Here is a 17377-nt window from a genome sequence, read left to right on the forward strand (position 1 = left end):
GAATATGTAAGGAGCTCAAACAACTCGGTAGTAAAAAATCTAATAATCTGATTTAAAAATGGGCAAAAGAGCTGAATAGACATTTCTCAAAAGACATACAAATGGCAAACACATTTATGAAAGGAGTTCAACAGCATTGAGCATCAGAGAAATGCAAACCAAAACCGCAATGAGATATCATCTCACTTCAGTTAAAATGACTTATATTGGCCAGGTTCATGCCTGTAATCCCAACACTTGGGGAGGCTGAGGCAGGCGGATCACTTGAGTTCAGGAGATCGAGACCAGCCTGGCCAACATGTCAAAACCCTGTCTCTACTAATAATACAAAAATTAGCTGGGCAAGGTTGCACGCCCCTGTAATCCCAGCTACTTGAGAGGCTGAGGTGGGAGAATTGCTGGAACCCAGGAGTCGGTGGCTGCAGTGAACTGAGATCATGCCACTGCACTCCAGCTTGGGTGACAGAGCGAGACTCTGTCTCAAAAAAATAAATAAATAAATAAAATAAAAAGGCTTATAGCCAGAAGACAGGCAATAACAAACACTGGCGAGGATGTGGAGAAAAGAGAACCCTTGTCCACTGTAGATGTGAATGTAAATTAGCACAACCACTATGGAGAACAATTTGGAGGTTCATCAAAAAACTAAAAATAGAGCTCCCATATAATCCAGCAATTCCCCTGCTAGGTATATACCCAAAAGAAAGACTGTCAGTATGTTGAATAAATATCTGCACTCTCATGCTTATTGTAGTACTATTTACAATAACCAAGATTTGGAAGCAACATAAGTGTCCATCAATAGACCCAGAGAGCAATCAGTGAAGCCTGAAGTAGAATGACAAGGACAGTAGGCTCTAAGAGGGACGTCTCCAAGCAAAAAAATAAATAAATAAAATTGGTAGCTGATGTATTGGAACAGACTGAGAAGAAATTTATAAAACTAGGCAAATGATAAAAAACAAGGCCATGGCTGGGTGCTGTGGCTCATGCCTATAATCCCAGCACTTTGGGAGGCCCAGGCGGGCGGATCACGAGGTCAGGAGATCGAGGCCATCCTGGCTAACATGGTGAAAACCCGTCTCTACTAAAAATACAAAAATTAGCTGGACGTGGTGGCACATGCCTGTATTCCTAGCTACTCGGGAGGCTGAGGCAGGATAATCGCTTGAACCCAGGAGCCTGAGGTTGCAGTGAGCTAGGATCACACCACTGCACTCCAGCCTGGCAACAGAGCGAGACTCTGTTTCAAAGAAAAAAACAAAAAAACCAAACCTGAAAACAAACAAACAAAAAAACAAGGCCATGTTAAACCTGGAGCAAACTAGAAGTTAATATGGAAAATGGAAATATAATCATTATATGGTACACAGGGCATTGTGGCAATTTATAGTCATAATATTGGAAACACTGAATATTGGTTTAACAAAAGGTTATGATTTACATCAGAGAAATGCAAATTAAAACCAAATGGAGATACCGTCTCACACTGGTCAGAATGGCTATTATTAAAAAGTCAAAAAATAACAGCTGTTGGCAAGGATGCAGAGAAAATTGAATGCTTATACACTGTTGATAGGAATGTAAATTTGTTAAATCCCGTGGAAAACAGTATGGAGATTTCTCAAATAACTAAAAATAAAACTATCATTCTACCCTGGAATCCTACTACTGGGTTTCTACCCAAAGGAACAGAAGTTGTTTTATCAAAAAGATGCCTGGCTTGGCTGGGCGAGGTGGCTCACTCCTGTAGTCCTAGCACTTCGGGAGGCTGAGGTGGGTGGATCACTTGAGGTCAGGAGTTCAAGACTAGCCTGGCCAACATGGTGAAACCTCGTCTCTACTAAAAATAAAAAAATTAGCTGGACGTGGTGGCTCACGCCCGTAATCCCAGCTCTTTGGGAGGCTGAGGCAGGAGAATTGCTTGAACCTGGGAGGTGGAATTTGCAGTGAGCTGAGATTACGCCATTGCATTCCAGCCTGGGCAACAGAGCGAGACTCTGTCTCAAAAGAAAAAAAAAAAAAAAAAAGACACCTGGCTCATGCCTGAAATCACAGCCCTTTGGGAGGGCGAGGTGAGCAGATCATTTGAGGTCAGGAGTTGGAGACCAGCCTGACCAACATGGTGAAACCCCATCTCTACTAAAAATACAAAAAAAAAAACAAAAAAAAAAACAAAAAAACAAAATTAGCCAGGCATGGTGGCGCATGCCTGTAATTCCAGCTACTTAGGAGGCTGAGGCAGGAGAATCTCTTTAACCTGAAAGGCAGAGGTTGCTGTGAGCTGAGATCACACCACTGCATTACAACCTGCATGACAGAGTGAGACTCTGTCTCAAAAAAAACCAACAAACAAAAAACTTAAAAAGAAGAAGACACCTGAACTCATATGTTTATTGCAGCACTGTTTACTATAGCAAAGTCATGGAATCAATCTAGGTGCCCATCAACAGTGGATTGAATAAAGAAAATGTGGTACATATATACCATGAAATACTATGCAGCCATAAAAAAGAATAATATCCTTTGCAGCAACATGGATGGAGTTGAAGGCCATTATGCTAAGTGATCTAATGCAAGAATAGGAAACCAAATACTGCATGTCCTCACTTCTAAGTGGGAGCTAAACAATGAATACATGTAAACGTAAAGAAAAACAGACACCGGGCATCATTAGATGGGAAGGGAGTGGGATGTGGGCTGAAGAACCACCTATTGGGCACTATCCTTACTGCCTGAGTGATGGGATAGTTGGGACCCCAAGCCTCAGCATCACACAATTTACCCATGTAACCAACCTGCACACGTACTCTTTAATCTATTATAAAAGTTGAAAGTTTTAAAAATTTAGGTTTTAGATGCTGTCTGTAATGATTGAGGAGGTTATATAATAAAAAGTCCTCCCCCACAAAGGAAAATATATTAAAAGTTACAGTGGCTCATGCCTGTAATCCCACACTTTAGGAGGCTGAGGTAGGAGGATCGCTTGAGGCCAGGAGTTCCAGACCAGCCTGGGCAACATAGTGAGACCCTGTCTCTGTTTTAATCAAAAAAAGAAAAAAGTTTCTTGAGTATCATTTAAGAATATTCTGTGGGCTGGAAGCAGTGGCCCATGCCTGTAATCCTAGCACTTTGGGAGGCCAAGTAGGGGAATCACTTGAGCTCAGGAGTTTAAGACCAGCCTGGGCAACATGTGAGACCCCGTCTCTATTACAAAAAAAAAAAAAAAAATAAAAAAAAAAAATTTTAAATAAGAATGTTCTATGAAAATGTGAGAGTACATAGATTTTAAAAGTCTTTAGATCATTTTTTTAACTTTAAAAAAAATTATTTTTGGCCAGGTGCGGTGGCTCATGCCTGTAATTCTAGCACTTTGGGAGGCCATTGCTGGTGGATCACCTGAGGTCAGGAGTTCAAGACCAGCCTGGTCAACATAATGAAACCCTGTCTCTACTAAAAATAGAAAAATTAGCCAGATGTGGTGGCACATGCCTGTGAATCCCAGCTACTTGGGAGGCTGAGGCAGGAGAATTGAACCTGGGAGGCAGAGGTTGCAGTGAGCCAAGATCGTGCCACTACACTCCAGCCTGGGTGACAGAGCAAGACTATGTCTTTTTTTTTTGATAGAGTTGGAGATCTCAGTATGTTGCCCAGGCTGGTCTTCAACTCCTAGAAACAAGGGATCCTCCTTTCTCAGTCTTCCAAAATGTTGGGATTAAAGGCATGAGCCACCAAGTTTGGCCAAGAATCTCTAAATCTTTAGAGAAAAAAACAAGTAACAGAATATCGTATTGAGGCATGAAGTTTCAAGACACATATGACCCTACTCCTATCCCAGTGTACGCATGTGTGTGGGCATGGAGAATATGCAAATTGGCTTAGAGGTAAGAGTGTTTTGGAATCAGCACCTGAGAAGGTAGTGAAAACTGTTTTTGTTATATTTAGAATGTGGTCTGTATGTATTTAAATTTTTCTTGAATTGATTCTTACGCAAAAAAGCCTCCTTTGCATGGAGGCTCTGTTTATTGTGATTAATTATAGTACTCCAGCAAGGGGAACTTGTTTCTCTTTCTACAGAAACTGCTCTGGGACATAAGTTATGTCCCCTGGGGTGAAGTATTTCACAAGTAAATATCTTACATATTTGAGAAATCTTCCATTACAAGGCTTAAGTTTAATCCTCGTAGGGCCTTCAATTTTCTTAGTTAAGTGATGGCAAGAAGATAGAGGCAGCTAAAAGGAAATGAAGAGAGAGAGCAAATAATAAAAGAGAAGGTCTGAAAGAAAAGTGGCAGAGATTGAGGGCCTTCTACTAGACCTGGAAATTGAAGTAAGGGCTCTCTTCCACAGTCCACTCCTACTGTGTCTGATGCTACTCTGTTTGCACAGTGAGTTGTCTTCCTGGAAGGCACAGTAGCCTGAGGTTCCAAGGCTGGGACTGAGTGACATGGGATTCAGTAACAGAGGAGATTTGCAAGCACAATTTAATAGCCTTACATTGGTGCTCACCTGTGCTTTACAATTTGCTATTTGGTGGGGTCAAGGGTGGAAAGAGGTGAATGGCACCATTGATCCAAAAACTAGTGTACATAGTTGAGGAATCTGAAGCTCTGAGTTTAAGTTGAATTGCTATGGAGCCAGGATATGGTTGAGCCAATCTTCATAATCATAGCTTAATCCATTGTTTTTTTCTGATTATCAACAGTATATGCCGTCTCCTCCATAAAGGTTTTTCTAATCTCCCAGGAAAAGGGGTTCTTGTCCTCTTCTGAACTCAAAAGAATATTACTTTTGCCTTTCTTCCAGCATGCATCTCTTCATGCCCTCTGTTTTTACATATTTGTATATGCTCAATAAACGGTGCTTTCCTGTGAGGGCAGAAACCATATCATACCTCTTTGGCATCATACACACTGCTTTACATATATTAGGTCTTTAATGCATCTGTTGACTAAATAGATACCTTCAACAAAATAGTTCCCATAGATTAATTTGGGACTATTCCCTTGATTTCATAGGACTACAAGGGATCTACCTTATGTTTACTGAATCCAAACCCCATGACTTAAAATGTGGGAATAAGACACTGGCATTTAGATCACTACTATGGTGGGGAGTCTTTTTCCTAGGCCAGCCCATCCCACTGTATCAATTTGCAGTCTTTCATATTAGGCAAGCCTATCCTGTTCTAGGGAAAATCGAGGCAAACAACGACAGGAAAGTCTGCTTGAAGTCAGGCATTTGTAAAGTGTAAGTTAGTATAATTTACCTGATGCTTTTTTACAGGGTTAGAGAACTAACCCCCTTATGGTTACCTAACATGTCTATGGTTAAGTTAACTCATAACAAACAATAAAAAGAGGATGAGTAATAGATCTCTTTTATTTTATTTTATTTTTTGAGATGGAGTTTTGCTCTTTGCCCAGGCTAGAGTACAGTGGCACAATCTTGGCTTACAGCAACCTCTGTGAGAGTAATAGTTTTTTTTTTTTTTTTTTTTTTGAGACAGAAGTCTCTCTTCTCAGCTCACTGCAACCTCTGCCTCCTGTGTTCAAGCGATTCTCCTGCCTCAGTCCCCCGCCCCTCTTCCCCCAACCCATTCCAAGTAGCTGTCCCCTAGATCCTGTAATCCTGCCACTATGTCTGGCTAATTTTGTAGTTTTAGTAGAGACAGGGTTTCACCATGTTGGCCAGGCTGCTCTTGAACCCCTCACCTCAGGTGATTCGCATGCCTTAGCCTTCCATAGTGACGGGATTACAGGCGTGAGCTGCCATGCTGGGCCAGAGAGTAACAGATCGTTAACCTGGTATTCAAATACCCACAAATCCCTGCTCCTAAGCTTCCTAACTGTAGACCTATTTATCCCATGTCTGTAGGCCAAGATTATGTAAAACTGAACTGCCAATGGGTTTACATGGTTCACTCCAGGTGGACTGAATCCCTTTACCATCATACTTCCAAAGCTTACCAGTCCCCTAGGTCTATCAAATGCCACTTCCTCTTTCTAGCCTTGCCCTCTTCCCTTCAGCTAAAAGTAACCTCTGCCTGACTTAATGGCTCATTCCTGTAATCCCAGCTTTTTGGGAGGCTGAGGTGGGAGGATCGCTGGAGCCCGGGAGTTTGAGACCAACCTGGACCATATAGAACCTGTATCAACAAAAAATAAAAAATTAGCTGGGCGTGGTAGCACGCACCTGTAGTCCCAGCTACTATAGGAAGGCTGAGGTGGGAGGATCACTTGACCCCAACAGTTCAAGGCTGCAGTGAGCCATAATCACGCCACTGCACTCCAGCCTGGCAACAAAGCAACACCCAACTCATAAAATAAAAGTAACTTCCACATTCTGAAGTTTGCTATTTACTTATGGCATCAAATCTCTCTAATCTTTGAGTTACTTATGTCTTCTCTTCCCTGAAGACATATTGAACAAGCATATTGAAGGCAGGGTTTGTGTCTGATTTGTCTTTTTATCTTAAAGAGCAAGCTTACAAATAAGGGGCCATGAATATGTTACTTTGTTCAAGTCACCGTCCTCTCTCACTTCAGCTTCAGCAAAAGCCTTCCAACTGTACCCGAGATTCTACTCTTGCTCTCCTACCCTGATACTTTTGAAACACATTGGCTCAAGTCAGTACCTTATTTGGAGCCATCCACAGACTTTCCAAGTTCTCAACATGCTGTCTAAGTTCGCCTCTTGCTTTTTTTTTTTTTTTTAAATCATGCTAAGCACCTCCTGTCTCAAATGTCCTTGCATTTCATTTGATGTTCTCTCAGTCTAGAATAGTAGTTGTTAGTAGAAGATAGTTTAGAATCCTGGAGACTGCCTCCTGACTTCAATGCAGTGCTGAAGTCTTCTTCCATAGAAATCCTCTTCAACCACTCTCTGGCACCTCTATAACTCTGTCCTTGAACCCTGCTTTAGTTAAGTCTCAACCCTGAATCCAAAGTGCCTAGTCTAGAAAGCTGGCTTTCCCACTTACAACGTGTATGATTTGGGGCAGGCTAATTAACCTTTTCCTGCCTCAGTTTCCACATCAGTAAAATGGAAATAATAATTACACATATTTATTGTTTAGAACAGTGTCCATCTGGAACATGGCAAAAGTTCAGTAAGTTACTGCTTTTCTTCATAGCATTTACTACATTTTATTACATACTGGTCTTGTCTTCTACATTAGAAGTAAGCTCCATTAGGGCAGGACTTTGTATTATGGATGACTTTATCGCTAGCTCCTAGTGCAGTGTATTTAGTGTAAAGGCCTTCAGTATTTGTTATGAGTTAATTTATTGAATGTTTAAGAAGCTATAAATTGCGATAACAGAAGAAAAGAATTATAATTAAAAATAAAACACAGTCCGGGCACGGTGGCTTATGCCTGTAATCCCAGCACTTCGGGAGGCCGAGGTGGGTGGATGGATCACAAGGTTGAGATCGAGACCATCCTGGCCAACATGGTGAAACTCCGTCTCTACTAAAACAAAACAAAACAAAACAAAAATTAGCCGGGCGTGGTGGCACGCACCTGTAGTCCCAGCTACATGGGAAGCTGAGGCAGGAGAATTGTTTGAACCCGGGAAGTGGAGATTATAGTGAGCACAGATTGCACCACTGCCCTCCAGCCTGGCAACTGAGTGAGACTCTAAAAATAAATAGATAAAAACATAAATAAAACACAAAAAGCCATAAATGATTGTATTATTTTCTTAAACAGGCTTGCTGTAACTGTGTGAATATTAACACATCTATTTATTAAAGTTTGTTGCACGGAGAAACCTTGGGTTTTAAATTCAAATAGCAAATAACCATAAAGTGGAATAATATGTACCTGAATGAGTCTAGTTGACCTTGCTGCATTATCAAACTTGACTAACTAAAGGAAACTTTTTTTTTTTTTTCTTTTGAGACAGGATCTGGCTCTGTCACCCAGGCTGGAGTGCAGTGGAGTGATCTTGGCTCATCGCAACCTCTACCTCCTGGGCTCAAGCAATCCTTCCGCCTCAGCCTCTCAAGTAGCTGGGACTGCAGACGTGAACCACCATAACTGGCTACTTTTTGTACTTTTTGTAGAGACAGGGTTTTGCCATGTTGGGCAGGCTGGTCTCTAACTCCTGGCCTCAAGTGATCAGCCCGCCTTGGCCTCCCAGAGTGCTGAGATTACAGGCATGAGCCACAGTGCCCAGCCTAAAGCAAACTTAGTATATGATAATATCAGTGTGCTAGAAGAAAAAAAAAAAACACACAAGATGATTACATAAAGTGCTTAATACAGTGCCGAGCACAAAGTAGCTTCTAAATAATTAAAAGCAAAATAAAAAATACTTGAAAAAGAAAATGTCATAATGTAGAAATTATAATTTAAGACTTGACAACTGTATACCCATGTGTAACCACCCTGATCAAGATACAGAACATTTCCATCACTCCAAAAAGATCCTTCCTGCCCCTTTCCAACAAATCTCTTATTTTCCCAAGATGACCAGAATAAGGACCTTCCAAAGATGTCCATGCCCTAATGCCTGGAACCTGTGAATATGTTACCTTACCTGGCAAATGGAACTTTGAAGACTTTGAGATGGGGAGGATATCCTGGATTACCTGGGTGGGCCCAGTGCAATTGCATGAGTCCTTAGAAGTAGAAGAGGAAAGCAAAACAGGTCAGAGAGGTGCAGTGGTGAAAGAAGAGGGAGGAGAGATCTGAAGCATGAGAACTATGTGACCCACTCTTGCTGGTTGTGAAGATGGAGGAAGGGGACCACAAGCAAGGAATGCAGGTGGCCTCTAGAAGTTGGGAACACCAGTGAAGAAACAGGGACCACGGCTTTATGTCTATAAGGACTAAATTCAGCCGAAAACCTTAATGACCAAGGAAACATTCTCCTGTAGATCCTCCAGGAAGAAACACAGCCCAGCTGACACCCTGAATTTGGCCCAGTGAGACTCATCCTGGACTTGTGACCCACAGAACTGTAAGGCAATGAATTGTTTTTTTAAAACATCTTTTACTAATCAGCCTTCTCAGGTTGAAAATGCATGTTAAGCCACTAAGTTTGTGGTAATTTGTTACAACAGCAATAGAAAACTAATACAAACCCACTTTCTGTGCTCTATCAGTATGTATTAGTCTTATCTGTTCTTGGACTTCATATACATGAATTTGAAAAAAAATTTTGGAGACAGGATCTCACTCTGCCTCCCAGGCTGGAGTGCAGTGGTGCAATCACAGCTTACTGTAGCCTCAACCTGGGCTCAAGAGTGATCCTCCTATCTCAGCTTCCCAAATGATGGGACCACAGGTGCATGCCAACATGACTGGGTAATTTTTGTATTTTTTTAGAGATGGGGTCTTGCCACATGGCCCAGACTGAACTCCTGAGCTCAAGCAATCTGCCTACCTTGGCCTCCCAAAGTGCTGGGATTACAGGTGTGAGCCGCTGTGCCCTCTGGACTTCATATAAATGAAATGAATACAGTATGAACTCTGTCTGCCTTCTTTCACTTAATATGTTTTTGAGATTCTTCTAAATGTAATGGTAATTTTATTTTTTACTGCTTATTATTCCATTATGAATACATGACAATTGACTTATCCATTCTCTTATTGATGGACATTTGGGTTGTTTCTAGTTTTTTTTTTGCTATTACGAATACATATTCTTATACAAGTCTTTTTGTAAACACATGCTTCATATTGGGTAAATACCTAGGAGTGAAAATGCTGGGTCGCAGGATGCATGTATTACTTAATTTTAGCAGTGAGTTCCAGTTGCTCCATGTCCTCACCACTTCACTGAACTGAACACTTACGATCTGTGTAGTTTATTCTATGATTTTTGTTTGTTTGTTTTTTGAGACAGAGTATTGCTCTCTTGCCAGGCTGGAGTGCAGTGGCGCCACCTCGGCTCACTGCAACCTCTGACTCCCTGGTTCAAGCGATTCTCCTGCCCTCAGCCTCCTGAGTAGCTGGGATTATAGGCACGCACCACCACGCCCAGCTAATTTTTTTCTTTTTGAGATGGAGTGTCACTCTGTTGCCCAGGCTGGAGTGCAATGGCATGATCTTGGCTCCTGCAACCTCCACCTCCTGGGTTCAAGCGATTCTCCTGTCTCAGCCTCCTGAGTAGCTGGGATTACAGGCGTGAGCCACCAGGCCTGGCTAAATTTTGTATTTTTTTTTTTCAAGTAGAGACGGGGTTTCATCATGTTGGTCAGGATGGTCTCAAACTCCTGACTTCATGATCCACCCACCTTGGCCTCTCAAAGTGCTGGGATTATAGGCATGAGCCACCACAACCAGCCCAGCAAATTTTTTTGTATTTTTTGTAGAGACAGGGTTTCACCATGTTGGCCAGGATGGTCTCAATCTCCTGACATCGTGATCTGCCCACCTCAGCCTCCCAAAGTGCTGGGATTACAGGCATGAGCCACCACGCCCAGGCCATTTATTCTATGTTAAAAACACCTTAATAAAAATATCAGGAAAGAAAATATGTAACAGAACAGTGTTTCTATATGCACTGCATATGACCATCTTTGAACATCTGTGTCAGAAATGTGCTATGGATACAAGGAATAAGACAGAAAAAGGGCCGGGTATGGTGGCTCACGCCTGTAATCCCAGCATTTTGGGAGGGTGAGGCAGGCCGATTGCCTGAGGATAGGAGTTCCAGACCAGCCTGGCCAACACGGTGTCTCTAAAAATACAAAATTAGCTGGGCATGGTGAGCACATGCCTGTAGTCCCAGCTACTCGGGAGACTGAGGCAGGAGAATCAGTTCAACCTGGGAGGTGGAGGTTGCAATGAGCAGAGATCGCACCACTGCATTCCAGCCTGTGTGACAGAGCAAGGCTGTCTTTAAAAAAAAAAAAAAAAAAAAAAAAAAAAAATTGGTAATTTACCATTTAAATTAAATAAAATAATTAATTTACCAGAAAATTTTCCTTCTGGAAAATCACTCTAAAATGAAATGAACTTTAGTGGCTTTATAACTGAGCTCAGCCATCTAAATATAATCTTCCTATATATTTAATTTGCTACTAATTAAGGCCGTAAGAAATGTTTCTCTCTTTCCATTTTAAGACATCTAACATTGCTGGCAGGAAGGTAAGCTGTTACAATCTCAATGGAGTAAAATTTAGTAATATTTTTCAAATTTATAAATGTTCCAAACCCTTTGACTCTGAAATTCCACTTGTAGGAACTTACCCTACATATTTATTTGCACACATGCAAAATGTCTGTATAAGGCTATTCATATTAGTATTGTCTAGAATAGCAAAAGATTAGAACCAATCTTAAAAAAAAAAATCCATCAATGGAGTTACTAGGCAGCTGAAAAAAGAATGCTTTTTACTGTTTTAATTATGGAATAATTTCTAAGTGAAAAGTAATACACACATTTTTTCTTGTGTATGCATATAATATCTGGAAAGAGTCTAGAAACTGACAAGAATGGTCGTTTCTAGAGCGGAGAGCTGTGTATGTGAGTGAAAGAAGTGGAAGTCTTTATGCCATTTACTCTTCTGAACTTTGGACCATGTGACTAGTAACTAGTAAAAACACACATCTCTGCATTACTATAGTAGACATTTTAGGGGAGAATCATAATCTAAAGTAAAACCAGGATCCTTTGGTTAGAGACACCGAATTATGTAGCTTAATTTTCTGATGAAATTAGAAAAGTTTAAAATTTGATCAGTTATTTCTGTTTTTTTAGAGATGGGGATCTCTCTCTGTTGCTCAGGCTGGTCTCAAACTCCTGGGCTTAGGTGATCCTCCTGTCTCAGCTTCCCAAAGTGCTGGGATTATAGGTGTAAGCCACTGTGCCGGGCCTTGATCAGTTATCACGTTAAAGAAACAATAAATTTATATTATAAAAGATGTAAAATTTATTCTAAGTCTACATCATGAACTCCCAAATTGGTAGTAATAGAAAACCATGGTTGGAGAGAAAGGGAAGGAAGATAAATTAATGGTGTGGTATATAACCACCATCACCTTTCTTGGGGCAAATGAAGTATTAGACAGGCTTCTGGGCCAGGTGCAGTGGCTCACGCCTACAATCCTAATACTTTGGGAAGAAGAGGTGGGAGGATCACTTGAGCTGAGGAGTTCCGAGACTTGCAAGGGCAACATGTTGCAACCCTGTCTCTACAAACAAATAATAAATTAGCTGGGCATGGTAGTGTGCACCTGCAGTCCTACCTACTGGAGAGGCTGAGGTGGGAGGATTGCTTGAACCCAGGAGTTCAAGGCTGCAGTGAGCTATATCATGTCATTGAACTCCAGCCTGGGCAACAGAGTGAGACCTTGTCTCTGGAAAAAAAAAAAAATCCAAACTCCCCTCCCTCAAAACAGGCTTCTACTTTGGGTATTATTTTTAACTTATTTATACATTAAACATCTAATTAATCTCTTGAGATGCTGATTTATAGAAAAAAAGAGACAAGTTAATGATGGCTACCTTTGAAGTCAGGCTTAAAATAGTAACAATTCTTTGGCTTTATTTAGCCTTTTTCAACTTCCAGTGCATTTCCACATACATTATACTTTTTGTTCCCAAATCCTGTGCAGTAGATTTGAGCAGGTTTTATTTAGTTTATGTATGAGGAAAAAAAAAAAAAAAAAGATATCTCAGAGAGGCTGATTTGCCTAAAGTTGTATGAATTTTTTTTTTTTTTTTAAGATCTTGCTGTGTCACCCAGGTTAGAGAGCAGTGGTGCCATCATGACTCATTGCAGCCTTGGCCTCCTAGGCTCAAGCAATCCTCCTGCCTCAGCCTCCCAAGAGGTGTGTGCCACCATGTCCCAGCTAATTTTAAAAAATTTTTGTAGAGATGGAATCTTGCTATGTTGCTCAGGCTGTTCTCAAACTCCTGGGCTCAAGCTATCCTTTCCCTTTAGCCTCCCAAAGTGCCATGATTTCAGGCATGAGACACTGCACCTGGCCTAGTTGCATGATTTGCATGAGCTGAAACACAGTACCCTGGTGCTTTCAGTATTAGAGTTTCCATACTTTCTAATTGTACCTCCCTAACCTTCAGCCCCTGCTCTCTCTCTCACTCTAATATCTCACAATCAATTATTTTTTTGCTGTTTATATATCTTCTAAGGGAAATGACAATTTTAACTTTGGTGTAATATTTATTGCACCTATCTACTTAAATTTTTTTTAATGTAAAAATATTGCATGAAAACATCAATATGCAATTATTTTCCCACCACTCAAAAATTTTAATATGTATCGAAGATTTTGGCAAAAAAATATGCAAAAGACAAAGAATATAAAAATAACTTACAACAAATTTCTAAAATCCCTCATATATTAAAATTGGTAAGACAAAAATATGATTTATAATACATGTTTGCCATTGTGTTATATATAAGAAAATAGTACTCATACTAAATTCAACCTACTTATCAAAATCCTTAATATAAGAATGAAAATATTCAGATGGTTATAAATAGACAGGTATTAAAAAGTTTCTTTTGGACAACATTCTTTGGTGCTGCTAAAACTGCATGTTATTATCTATCGTAAAGTCTTTTCAGACTTTACTACATATCTAGTTACAACTGGAAATGAAAAAAATATAAATTGGATATGACTATAGAAAGTAGTTATAGGGTATTTTGATTTCATGGTGCTCAAATGTTTACTTATTAAATTTTGAAATAACTACCTATTCTTTGGTATTTCTTATATATGTTCCAGAAATTAGAAAAAGTTACCTCCATAGGCAGATAATTCAACTGTGAGTTGACAATTATTTACGATTGTCTTAACTGGCTGTTTCACAACATATGGAGCTAAGAAAGGATGAAAGCTTACCACTGCTTGGATACCAGCTTGATAAGCAGCTTGGAATGTCAAATATATAATAAGAAATGAAATATTCTACTTTAAAGGAACATGGTAAGTAAATGAATAACATGGACACAACTTAGTATATGTTCTTTAACCTAATAAATTATTCATTTGCAAATATTACCAAAAGTAAAAAAAATTTATTTTATAGAGTGGTTGGTTTTTGTAATACATCAAAAACTGTGATGTTATACACTTCCCTATTCTCACTGCTTATCTCATATCAGTGGTTGAAGTTTCTCCCAAATAATTTAGTTTACATTTAAAGTGGCAATACAGATTTTACTTAATGGACTTAAGTTATAATTAGAAACCAGTTTTATATACAGAAAATCCATAAATATAGAACTTTTATTCCTATTTTATCCTTAGTCTATGCAAAAAATGGACTAAAAATTTTTCATTTGGGTCTTTGTAATAAACATGTAAATACATATTTACAATGGAGATGCTTCCTGATAGAAAGTAAACAGAAGTAATTTTGGTCTTCACTAGAATCCATCATATCTATTTTTGAAGATGATGTAATACATCATGTTTACGCAAAATTTGATTCCTTTTATACACATAATTTAAATAATTACTCCACTTGTACCATAATGCTTCATTCTGTATTTAAATTTCCTTTAAGAAAGATTCCTTGATCCAGCAGTAGGGAACTCTGTTTCTGTACAGTTAATGTGAAATTTTATCCTTCTGGCAATGTCACAAATACTGAGTCATTTAATCTTCATTGTTCATACTCCAGGGGTAATTCTTGAGTTATCTCACATGATGTAAGTACCATCTTTGCAGTATTTCATGGACTCCATTTGTTTTGTCATAGCCAGAACATCATGAAATCCAGTACTTAGGCCAGACATATGTTGAAAGTATGCCTCCTTTTCCACTTGAATTGTTAAATTGTTTACTCCAGCATCTTTAAGTATTCCTGTAACCTGTTATAAAAATCCAGACATTTCAAAGCATTTAGAGTAATGCATTTAGTACACATGTCTTAATATGCTGTACATTGTTGATACGGGTTGAGTATCTTTAATCTGAAAATACGAAATCTGAGATGCTCTAAAATCTGAAACTTTTTGAGTGCCAAGGTGGTGCTAAAAGGAAATGCTCATTGGAGCATTTTGGATTGGGATTTTTAGATGAGGGATGCTCAACTGGTAAGTGTAAGGCGAGTATTAAAAAAAAAAATCCCAAATCGAAAACACTTCTGGTTCCAAGCATTTTAGATAACGAATATTAAACCTGTGTCACATTTTTAAAATAGTTACAGGCCGGGCACAGTGGCCCAGGAAGGCTGAGGCAGGAGGATCGCTTGAGCCCAGGAGTTTGAGACCAGCCTGGGCAACACAGTGAGATCTTGTCTCTAAAATGAATGAGTAAACAAACAAACAAACAGTTACAGTAGTCCAAGATAAATCTTCAAAGTAATGTTCATCATTTAGTTAGTTAAAATATTAGACTCTTTTAGGTCAGTAAATTACTGATTTGACATTCACAGTAGAAAAGGAAAACAGCCATTGTTTCCAATTTGGCACATCTAGAATAGGGCTTTTAGTAACTGTTCTGACCTCTATCTCCAACCATAGCATATACCCTGCCAAGCTGATTATTACTAATTTAGGAGTATATTTATAATAACTTATTTTTTGATAATCTACTGGGAACCAAGATGAACCAAATTCATAAATGAATTTTTTTTACATTAACTAAAGCTTATCCTCTAAACACAAAACTTCATTTATTTTAACAATTTTTAGATATAAAACAAATCTAGACGTAAAAAGTAAGTGATATTATCGTTACAGAGTTGGAAGATTAGGCCAGGAATGATGGTTTGCCTGTAAACCCAGCACTTTGGGAGGTCGAGGCGGGCGGATCACCTGAGGTCAGGAGTTTGAGACTAGACTGGCCAACATGGTGAAACCCCGTCTCTACCAATACAGGAAAAAAAAAAAAAAAAAAAAAAAGGTGGGCATGGTGACGGGTGCCTATAATCCTAGCAACTTGGGAGGCTGAGATAGGGAGAACTGCTTGAACCCAGGAGGCGGAGGTTGCAGTGGGTCGAGATCATGCCACTGCACTCCAGCCTGGGCAACACAGTGAGACCCTGTCTCAAAAAAAAAAAAAAGAGTTGGAAGATTGATATTTTTGAATAGTAAATGACTACTGAGCCATATAACTTATGAGGTGTAAAATTTGGGGTATGAATTACCTCAATTGAAATTACTTTAAAAACAAAATATTTTACCTGCTGTACTATTCTTTGTTCTAGCACATCAGATGTCACCTGTATATGAATCGTTCCTGCCACAATACTAGCAGAATGACGCCAAAAATGAGGGTCTCGGTATGATATTAATCCTTCAATTTTCTGTATCTGTCAAATAAAAGAGGTGATATAAACGGTCATACAGGCTACTTTACACAACACAATGGAGATGCTTTCTGACAGAAAGTAAACACACAAGTTCCTTGGTCCAGGATCACTATTAAGCTCATTAAAAAAACAAAACAAAACAAACAAAAAACCAGCCATGATGAGGAGAAGCCAGAAGCAGGAAGGAATAGGAGAGGGAAATTAGCTTAAAGTAAAGGTGCCTAAAATATTCTGATCTATTTCTGGAGGCTACAGATGTGTGGGGGAAAAAGCTATCTCACCTAGGAATGATGCTAGTATAGCAGCTCTGAGTTAGAAGGCAAATGGGTCTTACAGGTATCTTTATTTTATTTTTGGTTTTTTTTTGAGACGGAGTCTTGCTCTGTCGCCAGGATGGAGTGCAGTGGCACCATTTCGGCTCACTGCAACCTCTGCCTCCCAGGTTCAAACAGTTCTCCTGCCTCAGCCTCCCAAGTAGCTGGGACTATAGGCACACGCCACCACGTCTGGCTAATTTTTTTTTTTTTTTGGTATTTTAGTAGAGATGGGGTTTCACCATGTTGCCCAGGCTGGTCTCGAACTTGTGAGTTCAGGCAATCTGCCCACCTAGGCCTCTCAAAGTGCTAAGATTATAGGCGTGAGCCACCGTGACCAGCTATTACAGCTATCTTTATACCTAAAATGGGCTCTTATCAACAGCAGTACCCTTATTTTCACTGATACAGCACAACTCTGCCTATTCTAACCATTACCTAGACACATTCAATGAACTACAAGGTCTCATTTACACAGATACATTCATATGCACATTATTTGTTATAGAGAGATAACATGTTCAAAAGATATCCTCAATGTACAACAACAGAGGATTGGTTAAATAAATTATTGACTACCCATATAATGTAATACTGCAGTCATTAACGATGTATTAGAATATTAATCAACATGACATTATTAAGTGGGAAGAAAATTTATAAAACACTACATAAGCGTTTTATAGAATGGGAAGGAAACAAAAAGTGTTTCTTTTTGTTTCCTGGCAAAATTCCTGGCAAAATTATGTGACTTTTTTTTCTTTTTTGCACTTTTCTGTATTTTGAAGTTTTCTGCAAAGGGCATATATATAT

The 17377-nt window shown here is 39.4% G+C and overlaps 1 protein-coding gene across 1 annotated transcript in view; it reads right to left on the reverse strand.

Annotated features, from left to right (window-relative positions):
• Positions 1 to 13212: 13212 nt before the first annotated feature.
• SLC30A5 (solute carrier family 30 member 5) overlaps positions 13213 to 17377 on the reverse strand; it is a 40266-nt gene continuing 36101 nt past the window's right edge. Inside the window, exons 15-16 of the mRNA XM_023207900.3 lie at positions 16122 to 16250; positions 13213 to 14805 (exon numbers count right to left, since the gene is read on the reverse strand). Coding sequence (XP_023063668.1) covers positions 14635 to 14805; positions 16122 to 16250 — 300 coding nt within the window. The 3' untranslated portion in view covers positions 13213 to 14634. The remainder of the gene's footprint in view (positions 14806 to 16121; positions 16251 to 17377) is intronic.

The sequence above is a fragment of the Piliocolobus tephrosceles genome, chromosome 4 (assembly GCF_002776525.5).
Source record: "Piliocolobus tephrosceles isolate RC106 chromosome 4, ASM277652v3, whole genome shotgun sequence".
NCBI classification, from domain to species: domain Eukaryota; kingdom Metazoa; phylum Chordata; class Mammalia; order Primates; family Cercopithecidae; genus Piliocolobus; species Piliocolobus tephrosceles.